The sequence below is a fragment of the Pelophylax lessonae genome (assembly GCF_965119305.1).
Source record: "Pelophylax lessonae genome assembly, chromosome: 12".
Classification (NCBI taxonomy): Eukaryota; Metazoa; Chordata; class Amphibia; order Anura; family Ranidae; genus Pelophylax; species Pelophylax lessonae.
In genome coordinates this window covers 150,938,601-150,955,722 of record NC_138779.1, presented here as the reverse complement: position 1 = coordinate 150,955,722, position 17,122 = coordinate 150,938,601, and the positions used below count along the sequence as shown (strand labels likewise).

The 17,122-nt window shown below is 46.7% G+C and overlaps 1 protein-coding gene across 1 annotated transcript in view; it reads right to left on the bottom strand.

Annotated features, from left to right (window-relative positions):
- Positions 1-17,122, bottom strand: part of PAFAH1B2 (platelet activating factor acetylhydrolase 1b catalytic subunit 2) — a 75,329-nt gene that overhangs the window by 35,673 nt on the left and 22,534 nt on the right. Inside the window, exons 2-3 of the mRNA XM_082274296.1 lie at positions 16,568-16,664; positions 5,495-5,584 (exon numbers count right to left, since the gene is read on the bottom strand). Of these exons, the coding sequence (XP_082130422.1) occupies positions 5,495-5,584; positions 16,568-16,648 (171 nt within the window). The 5' untranslated portion in view covers positions 16,649-16,664. The remainder of the gene's footprint in view (positions 1-5,494; positions 5,585-16,567; positions 16,665-17,122) is intronic.

The window sequence follows — 17,122 nt, the reverse complement described above, 5'->3', positions numbered from 1 at the left end:
TTTTAAGCATTCCTGACTACTGTACTGTACTGTATTCTGAAAAAAAGTTCTAAACACAACTCAAACTCAACCATTGTTTTAATTTGCATAAGTACAGAACACAAAAAAACAACAAAAGTCCTGTACTGTACAATACAATGATGTACAGTGCCCAAGAGCTGGTCTGAAGTCTGAGCGGTCGTTAAACAGGCAAGTCGTAAAACAAGGAGTGTCTGTATTAATTGTATTGATGCTTTTAAATATTTGTTAAACTGATGTTTTAGAGCCCATTCAGACTAGCGCAACATGACTTTGGGGGGCGACCTGTGAAGTCGGCGCGACTTGCAGAGACTTCACATAATGGAAGTCTATGCAAGTCGCCTCCAGGTCGCCCCTAAGTAGTACAGGACCCTTTTTCTAAGTCGGAGCGACTTGTGTCGCTCTTATTAGAACGGGTCCTGTGCTAATCAATGGACCGCGACGGAGCGCGACTTGTCAGGCTGACAAGTCGCACTAATGTGAATGGGCTCTTACAGTGTGCCTATTTTTGTTTATAAAAATGTAGCAAAAGGGTACCTGTTCCAGAACAGGAAAGGCTGCAAATGTAACAATGTGGTGGGTATGGCAGCACATTTGCGCAGAAAAATGGGTGCTAAGTGGTTAATGCACACATGGAATATTTATTACTGACAGGTTAACGCACATGCTTTTGACGCAGATCACGTACACTGCAGGCATGTTGCTCAGGGGTTAATGTTTAAAGGCCGAAGGACTGATGCGTTAACGTATCTGATCACTGAGAGGTTAATGCACCTATACCTACTGCAGATTGATCAATGAAGGGTTAATATTCATACTCTGTTGGCAGTGGTGGGATTCAAAAATTTTAGTAACCAGTTCCGAATTTCAAGCATGGACGGTGTAATCTTCAGCTGCCATGCTGTTTGTGTGACAGCTGTAGCGGCCAGAGGAAACTCAGCTGCACTGAGGATGAAGTGTCCATGTGAATTGTTGGGGCACCGTTGTTCCCCAGCATGTGCAGGCCCCGTTGCACAATAGTCAGTGTTTGGGGCCTTTTGACTGGGCTCCATCACGTGAATGGCTGGCCGGCTCCACTAAATGGCACAGGTCATCGCATGTGCACGGTCATCCCCTTGTCACGGGGCTATGACGCAGCCACTCATGTCAGGCGTCCCTATGACATCTGACGCTGACGTGCAGCTCATGCACGGGTGCCATGGAGCCAGGGGATAGAGATAGATACTCATCCAGAGGCAGCTCTTTACGGGACTAAACGTCCGGGGGTCTTTATTGACTCCACCCGCCACCAGTCTATCGCCTCATTTCCCTAATGGTTTAGGGGAAGTGGCCTTCGACCACCCCCCCCCCCCCCAAATACATACATATATAAATTAAAAACAAGTAGGTGTGGCGCTGGAATTGAATGAATGAGAAGTTAATAAATTACCATGGGTAAATGAAACTACTTCCTCAAAGTAGTTTCATTTACCTATGGTAACATTTGTGGTGGTTGGGTGGAGAGTACCATGAGGTGGATTTATTAACCTCACATCACTATTTCCTGAGAGGCTGCAGTCTTGGATTCACAGCTCAAGATTGAGTTTTCATTGCCACTCTGAATCCATTTACAAGTTTGGTTGTTTCCACTTCACAAGATATGTTGTATACTGCCCATTGTATTCCTTCATCTGGGGCAGATAGAAGTGGCCAGTGAGACTGTCTTCAAGTTGGCTGCACTCATCCTGCAGGAGGCTCGAGGAGACTACAGCAGTGGTCAGTGAAAAGCTTTGGCACCGGTATACAGTGGATATCATACAGGCTGAGATTGATCTCTGTAATGGGGGTCAAATCATTGTGGTAAGAGGCCAGCTTATGTCTTGGTGGCGGTTCTTCTTGCACACGGTGATTGGAGTTTGAAGTGTCCTTTGGAGCACCCTGTCTTTTTTCCTGTTGAAGTTCGATTATACAGATTTGGACTGTCTGTTGTCAAGGACTTTGTAGTTCTCATTCATTCAATTCCAGCGCCACACCTACTTGTTTTTAATTTTCATGGGGATCTATTATTCTAATTCTTAGATCAACGTGTTGGCAGCTCATTCATATATTTCTTTTGTTTTTGCATTTATTCAGATGTGCGCAGCATACCTTACCTTTTTATTATACATATATATATATTGGGGCCATTCCCATATGGCTCCAGACTGGCAAACATACCTGTCCCAAGACTTACTTATCCGTGCAGTGCATCAGTCACCCACAAATGTAAGTATTTCTATTGAGGATTACTATTATGGACTTTCTCAGCAATTAGTATCCATTTTTCTGAATCCTTATTGCACTATATTGTGCAGCAGACATTAAGTGCTATACTCTCCATCTTTATTGGATGCGGGTCTATGAATGGGCACATTTATACTTTATACTGTATATAATACCCCGCTACTAATATTAGTATTATTTTTTCCACCAAGGATGGTCTTTTTGCTGCCATGTGATCCTTGTGAGCTTCAGTGGGCAAGGTTAAGGTATTGCTTGCCTGGCAGTGTCTCTACCCAATCCATCAGTACATGGGGAAACCCCCCCCCCCAATCCTGCCATTAGCACTCTATCTGTGGTCATCAATATGATAGGCTACATACCACAAATTACCATTCCTTATGTCATTAACCATACACTGTGTGTATCCATTATTTGCCATGTGATCCCTGTTTACTTTGAGGCAGCCAATGATATCCCTCACCTATTTGCCAGGTCTTTTGAAAAAGGCTTTGTGTACATATTATCCTTACTCAGTGCTGTCTTTTCTCAGTTGAAATCGATTTTTTAGCATAAACTTGCTCTTCATTTTGATTTGCTGATGGTGTATAAAAAAAAATGGTTTATATCTACACTGTAGCTAAAAAAAAAATGTCAAAATAGATTATCACTAGATGGAGCTATGAGCCCTCCTACTAATTTTGCTTGCTTCTAGATATATATATATATATATATATATATATATATATATATATATATATATATATATATATATATATATATATATATAGCCTGCATTTATCATATACAGTACTTACTGTTACTAGCAATCTCCTCTCCAGTTCCATCCAGCCATGCTGCAGTGCTAAGACATCACGTGGCGCTGCTAAGCCGTGCTGAAGGAAGTGGGTGGAGGAGGCGTACCAAATCTGAGTAGGCGGAGAGGAGGAGGAAGAAGTGATGTCACTGGTTGCTAGATGCCAAGCGGCTCCACTCTAGCAACCAGTGCTGTGTGTGTAGGCTCCTGCAGCAGAGATGGAAGAGAGAGAGGCCAGCCAGAGCCAGGGGAGTCGGAATCGGATGGTAGCTGAGTCACTGTCTGCTGAACAGTAAGTCTGACTGGAGTGACAGACTGTCAGTGACCCCCCTTCTTTGGCAGCTTGCACCGGTTCGGCGAACTTGGAAAATATTAGTAACAGGTTTGCACGAACCGGTGCGAACCGGCTGAATCCCACCACTGTCTGTGGGTATGAAACTGGTTAGAATGTTCTGTGTACTGGAAGGACATCTCACTGCTAGTTTGGATAGTGGGAAGGGATGTGCGTTTGCGCCATGGCATGCGCGCACACATGTACAGTGGGAAGTAAAGAGAAATTTTACTTTTGCAGAGGTGAAAAATGTCAGAGACTGCTGCTCAACCGATGATCTTTCTGAGTGTTGAATAGCCAGACTGTGTGTCTGGGTTTAGTGTATAATGTTAATGGGCAGGACAAGGGCAGTTTTCATTATGAAATTTGTGTGGTGGGAGTGTGTGACTGCAGACTGAGGAGTCTCTGAAGAAGAAACTAGAGAGTGTGTGCTGGAGGAGGAATACAGGAGAAAGATGTGTGTGTGTGGTGGGATCTCATTGGGGAAAGACCGATCTGTGTGCTGGAGGTGGGATCTCATTGAGGAAAGACCAATCTGTGTGCTGGAGGTGGGATCTCATTGGGGGAAGACCAATCTGTGTGCTGGAGGTGGGATCTCATTGGGGGAAGACCGATCTGTGTGCTGGAGGTGGGATCTCAATATGGAAAGACCGATCTGTGTGCTGGAGGTGGGATCTCATTGGGGAAAGCTGGATCTGTGTCCTGGAGGTGGGATCTCATTGAGGAAAGACTGATCTGTGTGCTGGAGGTGAGATCTCATTGGGGAAAAACCGATCTGTGTGCTGGAGGTGGGATCTCATTGAAGAAAGACTGATCTGTGTGCTGGAGGTGGGATCTCATTGAAGAAAGACCGATCTGTGTGCTGGAGGTGGGATCTCATTGAGGAAAGACCGATCTGTGTGCTGGAGGTGGGATCTCATTGGGGAAAGACCGATCTGTGTGCTGGAGGTGGGATCTCAATGGGGAAAGACCGATCTGTGTGCTGGAGGTGGGATCTCATTGGGGAAAGCTGGATCTGAGTGCTGGAGGTGGGATCTCATTGAGGAAAGACCGATCTGTGTGCTGGAAGTGGGATCTCATTGGGGAAAGACCGATCTGTGTGCTGGAGGTGGGATCTCAATATGGAAAGACTAATCTGTGTGCTGGAGGTGGGATCTCATTGAGGAAAGACCGATCTGTGTGCTGGAGGTGGGATCTCATTGGGGAAAGCTGGATCTGAGTGCTGGAGGTGGGATCTCATTGAGGAAAGACCGATCCTAGTGCTGGAAGTGGGATCTCATTGGGGAAAGACCGATCTGTGTGCTGGAGGTGGGATCTCATTGAGGAAAGACCGATCTGTGTGCTGGAGGTGGGATTTCATTGGGGAAAGACCGATCTGTGTGCCGGAGGTGGGATCTCAATATGGAAAGACTAATCTATGTGCTGGAGGTGGGATCTCATTGAGGAAAGACCGATCTGTGTGCTGGAGGTGGGATCTCATTGGGGAAAGACCGATCTGTGTGCTGGAGGTGGGATCTCAATATGGAAAGACTAATCTGTGTGCTGGAGGTGGGATCTCATTGGGGAAAGACCGATCTGTGTGCTGGAGGTGGGATCTCATTGGGGAAAGACCGATCTGTGTGCTGGGTAGGACAATCCTGGAGAGGGACCAGGAACAGCCTAATTTGTACAGAGACAAAGTAAAAGTTGAACTTAGAAATGATATAATATAATCTATATTTTAAAATTAAACATTTAATACTAGAATAACACATCACTGAGTCTTCTGATAGGAAAGTTTAACTGTAGCTTGCTTTTATACTCTCTATGGTTACTAAAAGTCTGTTTTGAGCTGTAGTAAAGCAAAAAAAGAGGAAGATTCAGTCCTCAGACTTTCAACTGCTTCTGTATTCACTTGTTTAGTCTTTAACAAAATAAAGGAAAAATATTAGAAAAACAAAAAAAAAAACAATATATAAAATGTGGTACATTATAATATGTATTACATATAAATCCTAAAAAATAAAAAGCTTAGCATGTTTTAGAGGCAACCTACTTACAAAAAATAAAAAAAGGAAAAAGAGAAATAAAAAAAAAAAAAAGCATATTACCTCATACTGCTGCATTAACTGCACCATGGAGTCACCTACGAACAAGACATCTGGTTCTTTGTCCTTACAGTCCAATACAAACCTGTTGTGCTGAAATAGTGAAAATAAATTGTTTCAATAAAACTTTTTTTTTTTAGGAAAAATTACATTGCATTGTTCTTATCAAAACAATAAAAAAATTGAAAAACCACAGCTTTTTCATGTATGTTGTTAATGTGTACCTGTCACAAGACAAGTATGTAAGTTTCCATACCCGACCATTTCTTTTAACCACTTCAATACCGGGCACTTTTACCCCCTTCCTGCCCAGACCAATTTTCAGCTTTCAGCGCTGTTGCAATCTGAATGACAATTGCGCTGTCATGCAATACTGTACCCAAGCTAAATTTTTATCAATTTGTTCACACAACTATCACATTCATTTGGTGATATTTAGTCTATGTTATATATTGTATATGTTATATATCTGATAATTCCTGAGGTACTGACTTGAGGCCCAAAAATAACAGAATGGAATGTAGACAGTCCAAGGTATTTAGTAAGAGTAGGAAGAAGCATGGCGAGTTTTTTGAAGTTGTAATTTTTGTCATCATTTTTTTTTTTTTTTTTTTTACATGCAGTTACTAGTACAGTACAGCGTCATCATATTAACCACTTAAGCCCCGGAGGATTTGGCTGCTAAAGGACCAGGGGTTTTTTTGCGATTTTTTACTGCGTGACTTTAACGGACAATTGCGCGGTCGTGCGATGCTGTACCTAAACGAATTTGACGTCCTTTTTTTCCCACAAACAGAGCTTTCTTTTGGTGGTATTTGATCACCTGTGCGATTTTTTGATCACGCGCTATAAAGAAAAAAAGAGCGTAAATTTTGCAAAAATAACAATATTTTTCACATTTTTTTATATGAAATTCCCCAAAAAAAAAAGTAAAAATCAAAATTTTTTAACATTTTTCGGCCAATTTGTTTTATGCTACCTATGTTTGGTAAAAAAAATCGCAAAAAGCGTATTTTGATTGGTTTGCGCAAAAGTTATCGCGTTTACTAACAAAGAGAAAGATTTTTGTCATTTTTGGTGTTTTTTTTTTTAACGCGTAATGGCGGCGATCTGCGATTTTTTTTTCGGTACTGCGACATTGCGGCGGACAGATCGGACCCTTGACTGACATTTTTGACACTTTTGGGGTTACCAGTGACATTACTGCAGTAATCAGTGCTATACATATGCACTGTTACTGCAAAAATGACACTGGCAGGGAAGGGGTTAACTTTATTGGGAAGGGAGGGGTTAAGTGTGTCCTAGGGGCGTGCTTTCTACTGTGTAGGGACATTCCTATTGGTGTAAAAGCAAAGATCAACCGTTCTACATAGTAGAACGGTCAGATCTTTACTTTTACACAGGGAGAACTGACAGGCAGCTTGTTTACACAAGCTGCTCTGTCTTTCTCCCTTCACAGGAGCGATCGCAGTGTGACTGGCGGACATCGAGTCCGCCGGTCACACGCACTGACTTGCCTGTGAACGAGCCGCGGCGGGCGCGCGCCTCGGCGGGCGCGCGCCCGCCCGCGATAGGCTCGCAAGTCAGTGACAGGCGAGTGACGTACCGATACGTCACTCTGCCTGGCCGGGGCTGACTGCCGCAGTATATAGTCGTGCGGCGGTCGGCAACCGGTTAATGGGTGTAGCGGTGATCAGGGACACTGACTGGTAACAGTACGGGGAATTGTGTTAGCTTATAGCAGTGAATTTCATTGCTACAGTACAGTATATGCAAATATTTTACGGAATGAAATCCATTCATTCAGTTTTTGTTGTGATTTGCTGTGATTGGCCACAGCTGATCACATGGCACAGATGAGCTGTGAGTGGCCCAGTCTGTACCATGTGATCACTGTAACTAGGGCTGCACGATTCTAAATAAATGAGAATCACAATTTTTTCGCTTAGAATAAAGATCACCATTCTCTCACTATTCTCGGCGTAACATCATTTTTCACATTATACAAAAAAATTGGACTAACTTTACTGTTTCGTTTTTTTTAAGTTCATTAAAATGTATTTTTTTTTTTCAAAAAACTGCATTCCTAAGACTGCTGTGGAAATACAGTTTGACATTAAATATTACAATGACTGTCATTTTATAATTAGGGGTCTCTGCTATATATATATATATATATATATATATATATATATATATACATACATATATATAAAAAATGTTTGGGGGTTCTAAGTAATTTTCTAGCAAAAAAATGGAATTTTTGTAAAATCTTACCTGTAAAATTCCTTTCTCTGAGTCCTCCGACAGTCGCCGCCCCTTCATATTCGTCACAATAGGGTTATTGACCTTTGCTCCGTAGGAGTGGCTAGACAACAGAATATGTTAATATCAAAGCTTTTAGCCTACCCCACCCCCAGGGGGTGGTCCCCTCAGTCAATACCCTCCTACTTCCTGCATTCCTACCTCAGTTTCAGTAGCATAGCAGTAGAGTACATAAACAAAACCCCAAAAGAGGGGCGGGGGCGGCGACTGTCGGAGGACTCAGAGAAAGGAATTTTACAGGTAAGATTTTACAAAAATTCAGTTTTCTCTTACGTCCTCCGACAGTCGCCGCCCCTTCATATTCGTCACAATAGGGACGTCCCAAAGCAGTGTAGACATGAGGGGTGGGAAAAAAAGCAGCCGCGCCTAAGGCAACGCAATACCCACATCAGAGAAAAGAACCTTACCAAAGGAAGGAAACCAACTGGGCAACATGAAAAAAAACTTGCTCAACAGGAGCAAAAACCCAGGAAAGAGCAAGTAACCTAGGGGTAAAAATACCCCAACAGCCAAGGACCCAAACAAAGGACCCTAAGGCACTGCCGCACTAAGAACTTTACGGCCAAAGGAAGCATCTGCCGATGCCTGAACATCCACCTTGTAGAATTTTGAGAAGGTGTGAACGGACGACCAAGTCGCCGCCTTACACACCTGGGCCACAGAAGCCCGATGATGACAGGCCCAAGACGTACTCAGAGATCTTGTAGAGTGCGCCTTCACAGGCATGGGAGGAACTTTCCCCCTCAAAGCATAGGCTTGTTCAATGACCTGCCTGATCCATTTGGCGATGGTAGAGGCCGACGCCGCCATGCCCTTCCAGGCCCCTCTGGAAGGACAAAGAGAGAATCCGTCTTGCGAAAGGATTCAGTCGATGACAGGTAAACCCTGATCGCCCGAACAACATCCAAGGAATGCAAAGCCACTTCCTTTGGATGTTTAGGCTTTGCGCAAAGCGAAGGCAAGACAATGTCCTCATTGAGGTGAAATTCCGAAATCCTTTTCGGAAGGAAAGACGGGTTAGGACGCAAGACCACCTTATCCAAGTGAACCACTAAATACGGAGATCTGCAGGACAAGGCAGCCAGCTCCGACACCCTGCGAGCCGAGGTGATTGCCACCAAAAAGGCGACCTTCTTGGACAACATAGACAACGAGATCTCCCTGATTTTTTCAAAAGGAGCATGTTGCAACATGGACAGAACAAGGTTCAAGTCCCATGGAGGCAAAGGCTCCCTCCTAGGAGGGACCAGATGCCGCGCCACAGGGCGCTGAAAGAGAACGGCCAGAGCAGAAATCTGACCCTTAATCGTGGCCAACGCCAAACGCTGGTCCACGCCCGAAGAAAAGCCAACACCCTTGATACCGAGTATGAACGAGGGGAATACCCCCTGGACTCACACCAGGCAAAATAGGCCTTCCAAGTACGGTAGTAAACCTTCCCCGAAGAGGACTTTCTAGCCTTAATCAAAGTGTGAATGACCTCAGGGGAGAGACCCCTATCCTTCAGGATCTGGGTTTCAACAGCCAGGCCATCAAAGCCAGCGACTGTAAAGCAGGATGAAATATCGGCCCTTGAGACAGGAGATCGTCTCGAAGAGGCAGACGCCATGGAGCGCCGACCGCCAGATTCACGAGGTCTGCGTACCAAGACCGGCGAGGCCAGTCTGGTGCCACCAGAATCACCGTTTTCGGTTCCGAGGCCAACCTCCGAAGGAACCTGGACAGCAGCTGAATCGGCGGAAAGGCATACATCAGACGATACTGATGCCAGGGTGACACCAACGCGTCTGAGGCGTCTGCCCGAGGATCGCACGTTCTTGCCACGAACCTTTCCACCTTGTTGTTCAGACGAGACGCGAACAGGTCCACATCTGGGGACCTCCACTCCTCGCACAACATCAGAAAGACATCCGGGTGAAGGGACCATTCTCCCTGGTCCAGGGTCTGGCGGCTCAGATAATCCGCCTGCCAGTTTTCCACCCCCGGAATGTGAACAGCAGATATCGCCGGGACGTGCGTCTCGGCCCAAGACAGAATGTCGGCTACTTCCCGAGCCGCTCGGGCACTCCTGGTGCCCCCTTGGTGGTTGATGTAGGCCACCGCTGTGGCATTGTCCGTCTGCACCCGAACCGGACGGCCCTGCAGTCTGTCCGACCAACGCCGAAGGCAGAGATTTATTGCTCGCAATTCCAGAAGGTTGATCGGAAGGGAGGACTCCTCCTCCGACCAAGTTCCCTGGGCGGACAGAACGCCCAGAACACCACTCCAGCCCGACAGGCTGGCATCCGTGGTGATCACCGTCCACGACAAAGGACGAAAGGACTTGCCCCCCGACACCGCCGGGGACTGGAGCCACCACAGAAGGTCCCTTCTGGTGCGATGACTCAACGAAATCTGGAGATCCAGAGATTGTGGTTGTCCGTCCCACCTGGCCAGAATCTCCCTCTGGAGACCCCGCGTGTGAAACTGGGCAAAGGGTATCGCCTCGAAAGCCGAGACCATCAGTCCCAGACACCTCATGCACGTTCGGAGGGACGAGCACTGAACGTCCCTGAGGGACCCGACTTCTTCTTGAAGCTTCCGGAGCTTGTCTTCCGGCAGGAAGACCTTCGCCTGAACAGAGTCCAGGATCATACCCAGGTAAGGAAGACGAACCGACGGACACAGCGTCGACTTTGGAAAATTTATTGTCCAACCGAACTCTTGCAGAGTCTGCATCGTGACGGACAGGTCGTTCACCAGGCCCTGACTGGTTGCAGACCGAACCAGAATGTCGTCCAGATACCCCAGGATCAAGATGCCCTGGGCTCTCAACAAAGCCAGAACCGGCGCAAGCACCTTGGTGACAAACCCGCGGAGCCGAGGTGAGACCAAAGGGCAACGCCACGAATTGGTAGTGATCCTCCGCAATGGCGAATCGAAGGTACTGCTGGTGACCCTCGAAAATGGGGATGTGAAGGTACGCATCCTTCAAGTCGATGGAGGCCATGAATTCCCCTGGAACCAGGGCAGCCACCACCGAGCGCATGGATTCCATGCGGAACTTGCGAACCCGCACAAAGCGGTTCAGAGCTTTCAAGTCCAGAATCGGACGTACCTTGCCCTCCTTTCTGGGCACAGTGAACAGATTTGAACAGAATCCCCGAAATCTGTCCCGATGAGGCACCGGAATCACCACTCCCTGAGCCCGCAGGTCCCGCACCGCCAGGTGCAGATCCTGCAAGTGCTCCGGAGACAGCTGAAGATTTGAGGGAAAAAATCTGCCCGCTGGCCTAGAGAGAGAAACTCGATCTTGTATCCAGATCGAACGATTTCCTGAACCCACCTGTCCCGAACGCGGGCCAGCCAGGGTTGAAGAAAACCGAGCAAACGTCCCCCCACCCCAGGAACTGGGTGAGGGCGTCCCTTCAGGCCGCATTGTTATGGGCAGCGGACCCGGACTGGCCGGACTTCTGCTTACCTGCCCACGGCTTTTTCTGGGAGCCTTGTCCCTTGAAGGGCTTACCCTTATAGTGCGACCGAAAGGCACGAAAAGGACCCCTGAGAGGGTCTAAACGAAGCATTCTTCTTACCGCGAACAAACTTAGACTTGTGAGTCTGGGGCAAAAGAGTGCTCTTACCCCCAGAAACACCCTTGATCAGAGTATCCAAGGATTCGCCAAAAAGGCGAGAACCCGCGTAAGGCAAATTAGCCAAAGTCTTGCGAGAAGATTGGTCAACAGACCAACATTTCAGCCAGATCAGGCGACGGTTCAACACCGCCACACTCTGCAGACGCGCAGCCAAAGGGACCAGATCTAGGTCCGCATCACACAAATACATGACACCCTGATGAATCTGATCCACCATAGCCAATGTCGACGGCGAAGCAGAGTCAGCCACCAGAGTGCGCCTGAGCACCTGCGTCCAATCGGCAATAGCCTGGGCTGCCATAATGGAAGCAAAAATAGGCTTCAGCATAGAGCCCGCAACCGTATAAGAGTGACGGGCCAGAGACTCCAATCTCCTGTCCGTAGGGTCCCGGAACACCGGGGTATCCTCAGCAGGAATCGCAGTGGATTTATTCAAAATCGCCACCGCGTGATCCACCTGAGACGGCACACACCAACGCTCATCAGTAGCTGGTGTAAAAGGATAACGCAGCTTGAACCTACTCGGCACAGCAAAAGGCTTCTTTATGTTGCGCCATTGCTCCTCAACAGCGTGCTGAAATTCCATAGAGCAAGGAAAAACCTGCAACGTTTTGCGTTTTCTCTGCGTCCCATAAGAGGACATCAAAGCAGGAGGACATGGTTCATCCTCCAAATGCAGCGTTTGTTTGATAGAAGCAACCAACTCATCCATGAGTGCAAGCTCTTCAGATGAGCCAGGGGGAGTATTATCAACCCCTTCCACCTCAGCCTCCCCTTCAGACCCCGCAAGGTCTAGAGAAGAACGAGACCCTGAGAAGGGCACTCCAGCCATAGCATCCCCATCGCCCTCTGAATCAGAGGAAATGGACACCCTGGGCCTTTTTGTGGATCGATCAGCCACCAGCATCTGCACCTGAGCAGCAAGGTTAGCCACAATAGTAGCCAGATCAGCCCCTTCGGGGGAAGCAGCAGCAGCCCCCTGGCCCCCTACCAAGGAAGGAGGAAACTTGCTTTCCTGAGAATCCATGCCCCAGTAACTTAGGAAAAAAAGGAGTACTCCCCCTTTAAGGTCGCGGCGATCGCAGCCCACCGCACTCACAAAACACACTGACCCACCGGGCTAGGAATACAAAGGCAAGGAATACAGGAATGGAAGGTAAAACCTGGAGAGGTCACACAGGCTGCTGCTTCAACGATCGCTGTCCTCAGAGCAAAAGGAAGTGATGCGAGACTGACCGCCCCCATAAAGCCTATGTAAGGCTACACAAACATGGCCGCCGGCCGAGGCTGTAGAGGCAGAAACACTGACATGTGGCCCGCGCAATCACCGCCAAAATGGCGGCATTTGGCGCCAAAACGGCACTCTCACCACACAGGATCGGCCACCACAAAACTGTCACAAAAAAATGGCGGACCGCAGCAGCGGTCGCCGCACAGTATGCCCACAACATGTCTCACAATCATGTCCTTCACAGCACACAGCATGTCACACAGCCTGTTACACAGAGCAGAGCAGGAGAGCCCCCCCCCCTTGCAGCCCACAGAGAGCAGCTATACTGACAGGGAGCTGAACATTATGCACAGACATGCAGGGTCCCACAGACTGACACCCAAGACAGACAGGTCCCCACACAGAAATACACTTACCATCAGGATGGCGTGGGGAGCCTGCACAAGCGATCAAACCGCTGCACTAAGGACAGGGAGAGTCGCAGCCAGGACGCAGTGGAATTGCGGTGCGAAACCGCATGGCGTCCAGTGAGGTAGCCACCTCACCGCAGCATCCCCGCAGCGAACAGGGATGGGTCGTTCATATTTGCCAGGGAAACCTAGCTGAACGCTCGATGGCAGGCTGGGAAGCCACTGGCCCTGAACCCCGGATAACCAGGGAGGCCAGTCCGAGACCCAGCACCGCACGATCATCTTCATCAGAAGACCTAACTAGAGCTGAAAATAAACAGCTAAGTAAAGAAAGAGAAAAAAACTCCAAATAAAACCAAAAAGAGAAAAGAAGCTGAGACTGAAAAGCCCCAGCACAGGAAACGTCTAACCTACTCCTGAGCTAGACAAATAAAACTGAGGTAGGAATGCAGGAAGCAGGAGGGTATTGACTGAGGGGACCACCCCCTGGGGGTGGGGTAGGCTAAAAGCTTTGATATTAACATATTCTGTTGTCTAGCCACTCCTACGGAGCAAAGGTCAATAACCCTATTGTGACGAATATGAAGGGGCGGCGACTGTCGGAGGACGTAAGAGAAATACTGATTTTAACTTGTAAGCAGCAATTGTCAGAAAAAGGCTTAGTCTTTAGGTGGTTAAACTGACCTAATCTACAGATGGAAATTCAACCCTTTAGACCCGGTTCACACTACTCCAACTTGGGACGCCACTGGCGCGACCTCAAGTCGCCCCAAGTCGCTTGTCATTACAAATTCAATGTAAATGAATGAGAGCCGTCTTAATATGCACTAATGAAGTCACTCTGACTTCAGAAAAGGCTCCTGTCCTACTTCAAGGCGACCTCTATCCGACTTGTGCACATAGACTTCAATGGGAGTCGCCTCTAAGTCGGATCCTTATCTATTTTCAAGCTACTGTGATCAGACTTTCCAGGAAGAAGAAAAAGATTAGCCAGGCATTCCCCACAGACAAAGTCGCCTATCATTTAAGTCTCTTGAGAGTCTCTTCAAAGTATACCCGCAGTTGATCCAGAGGAAGGAGAAAAAAACCCCAGCAAAGCATGATCCAATTTGCTACAGTAGGGGAAAAAAATTCCTTCCTAATCCCCCGAGAGGCAATCGGATATTCCCTGGATCAACTTAACCTATTAATATTAGTACCCATTTATATTATGTACACCCAGGAAAGAATCCAGGCCTTTTTTAAAGCAATCTAGTGAGCTAGCCAGAACCACCTCTGGAGGGAGTCTATTCCACATTTTCACAGCTCTTACGGTGAAGAAACCTTTCCATATTTGGAGACAAATATCTGTTTTCCTCTAGACCTAAAGAGTGCCCTCTTGTCCTCTGTGTTGACCTACGCCAAGTACAGTCCCATCAGTGGCCACCAGTGCAGCCTATCAGGGCCAATTAGTGCATCATATCAGTGCAGCCCCATCAGTGGCCATCAGTGCAGCCTCATCAGTGGCCATCAGTGCTGCCTCATCAGTGGCCATCAGTGCAGATTATTAGGTCCTATCAGTGCAACATATCATTGCCCATCCGGGCAGCATATCAATGCAGCCCCATCAGTGAAGATTATCAGTGACTCCTTGTGCCCATCAGTGCAACATATCAGTGCTGCCTTATCAGTGCAGCCTCATTAGTGCCCGTCAGTGCAGTTTATCAGTACCTACCATTGCCGCCTCCTAAGTGGCCACCAGAGCAGCATATTAGCGCCCATCAGTGCAGCCTATTAGCGCCCAACAGTGCAGCCTATTAGCGCCCAACAGTGCAGGATATCAGTGCCCATCAGTGTAGCCTATCAGCGCCCGTCAGTGCAGCCCCTTCAGTGTAGCTTATCAGTGCCACCTCATCAGTGGCCATCAGTGCAGCTTTATCAGTGCCCATTAGTACAGCCTTATGTCACTGGATTAGTAAAAATACTCCTTTCTTTTAAGATATTTGGACTTGTGTTTGCTGCCATTAATTGTAATCATAGGATTATTTTACTTATTTGTATAATGACTAGGAAGTCCATAGTCATTATACAAATATGTGGAATAATCAGTAGCAGCAAACACAAGTCCAAATATCTTAGTAATCCTACTAGCCCAGTGACATATTGCGATAGCACATATGAGGTGAGCAGGTCCAAAATATTATTGCAATCATATACAATAAAAAGTCTTAATTGTATATGATGCAATTCAGTATGCGACAAGGATGTTTAAAGAAATGAAATTATATTATTGACATGATGCCTGCCATACCTGGGGGCAGAGAAGGGTAGGCGGAGCATTAGGTTGCAGTGTCACTTATTAGCATTGGCGACCCTCGGGCCAGTTATATAAAGGTGCGGTCGGTGTCCTCACCGGCCAGTATTATCATTCCAGCAGGTAGCAGTGTGACCACTTTATGGGAGTGCCAGACTGATTTGCCTCCGGCCCAACTCGCCCTATAAGACTGGCAGTATTCTAAAAGTGTAGCGCATGCTGCCGAGGACCCTTTTCGTGCGGGGGATGGGAGGAGTCTGTTTCTTTTTTTTTTTTTGTGGGGGATGCAGCTTTTTTGCTGACCCCCTGCAAAGTGCTGCCCTAGGCCTGGGCCTTGTTAGCCTAGGCCAAGATACAGCACTGCCTATAGTCAACTAGTCTTCAGTGTTGTCCCTAGCACACCTATTGATCCAGGGATGCGGCATCCCTTCTTTTTCAGGGTAAATAACACTTAGCAATATTCAATCCACTTTCTGTGAGCCCAGAGCATCAAGGCTCTGCCCCTACTCTGTCACTAATAGGTGAAGTTTACAGATAGCAGTGGCAGAAAAAAAAAAAAAAAAAAAAGGAGGATGAAGAGGGCCTGTGACATAACCAGACCAAAAACAGTGGTGCAGTTGTTATTCAAAAGGGGTAGGGGACAGCTGAGCCTAATGTTTGCTTTAAAACTGAACTCCAAGCTGACCTTCAGTCTTTAACAGTTGTACAGGCTCCTCTTCTTTACTAAAAGACTGACAGGCGGATCTGATCGGATCGCTTGTGTGAAAGGACCCTTAGTCAATAAAAACTACAATTGCTGTTGTATGATTGAATTGAAGTTTGTTTCACTGGCTGTGAAATGGACACTACCGCTTGCATAATCTTACCTCATGATGCCCGGGCTTTGCTCCATTACCCTGTATTCATCAATGATGTCACAAGGTAAATGTAGCACAAACTATGCAAGTGTAGATTGAATAAAATGCTAGCATGTACTCTAGCAGAGGACAAGAAGAATTTAGAAGATTTTTAAACTACCCGAGTTCAGCTTTAATAATTTAGTAGCACAGGATAAACCTTTTTTTGTCACAGCATTTTAATACTCTGGAACCAACGTGTTGAAAATGAAGCATTTGCAAAACAAGTTCGAGGGCAAGTCTTTTTTTCATAAGAAAAGAAAATACCCCAAAAAATCCTCTGTATTACCTGAGAGAGCCACCGGTCATCCCCCTGTACATCCTCAGCAGCATGAGGGACAGCAGCAGAGTTGGTGTCCCCCTGACTCATTATGCAGACAATCTGCCTGTAAAAACAAAGGTTTACATGAGTGATATGTGGTGATTAAAACAAAATACAACACAAATGGGTATATTTAAAAAAATAAAAAAAATTAAAAATACAATCGCAATTTGCCCAGTAAATGTGCATATACATTATTTCCGTGCAAGATAGCAAATGTTATTAGGCTATTTTCTGTGCTAAATCATTTTTTATTTAAACAGGAAAATACTCATTTGGCCACCAGATGGCGCTAAGTATCTTAGGAACTATTAGTCCTGCATTTTACTGAAAGCGCAGTTCCACCCAAAAATTAAGCCACAAGCTGTCACAACCTGGTGCTCACACTTGTGATGCCAGCGCCGGGGAGAGGTGAGGGAGAGGAGCGAGGCTTTGGACGGCCGCATCGCTGGATTGTGGGACAGGTGAGTGTGTTTATTAAAAGTCAGCAGCTATACTTTTTGTAGCTGCTGACTTTTTATA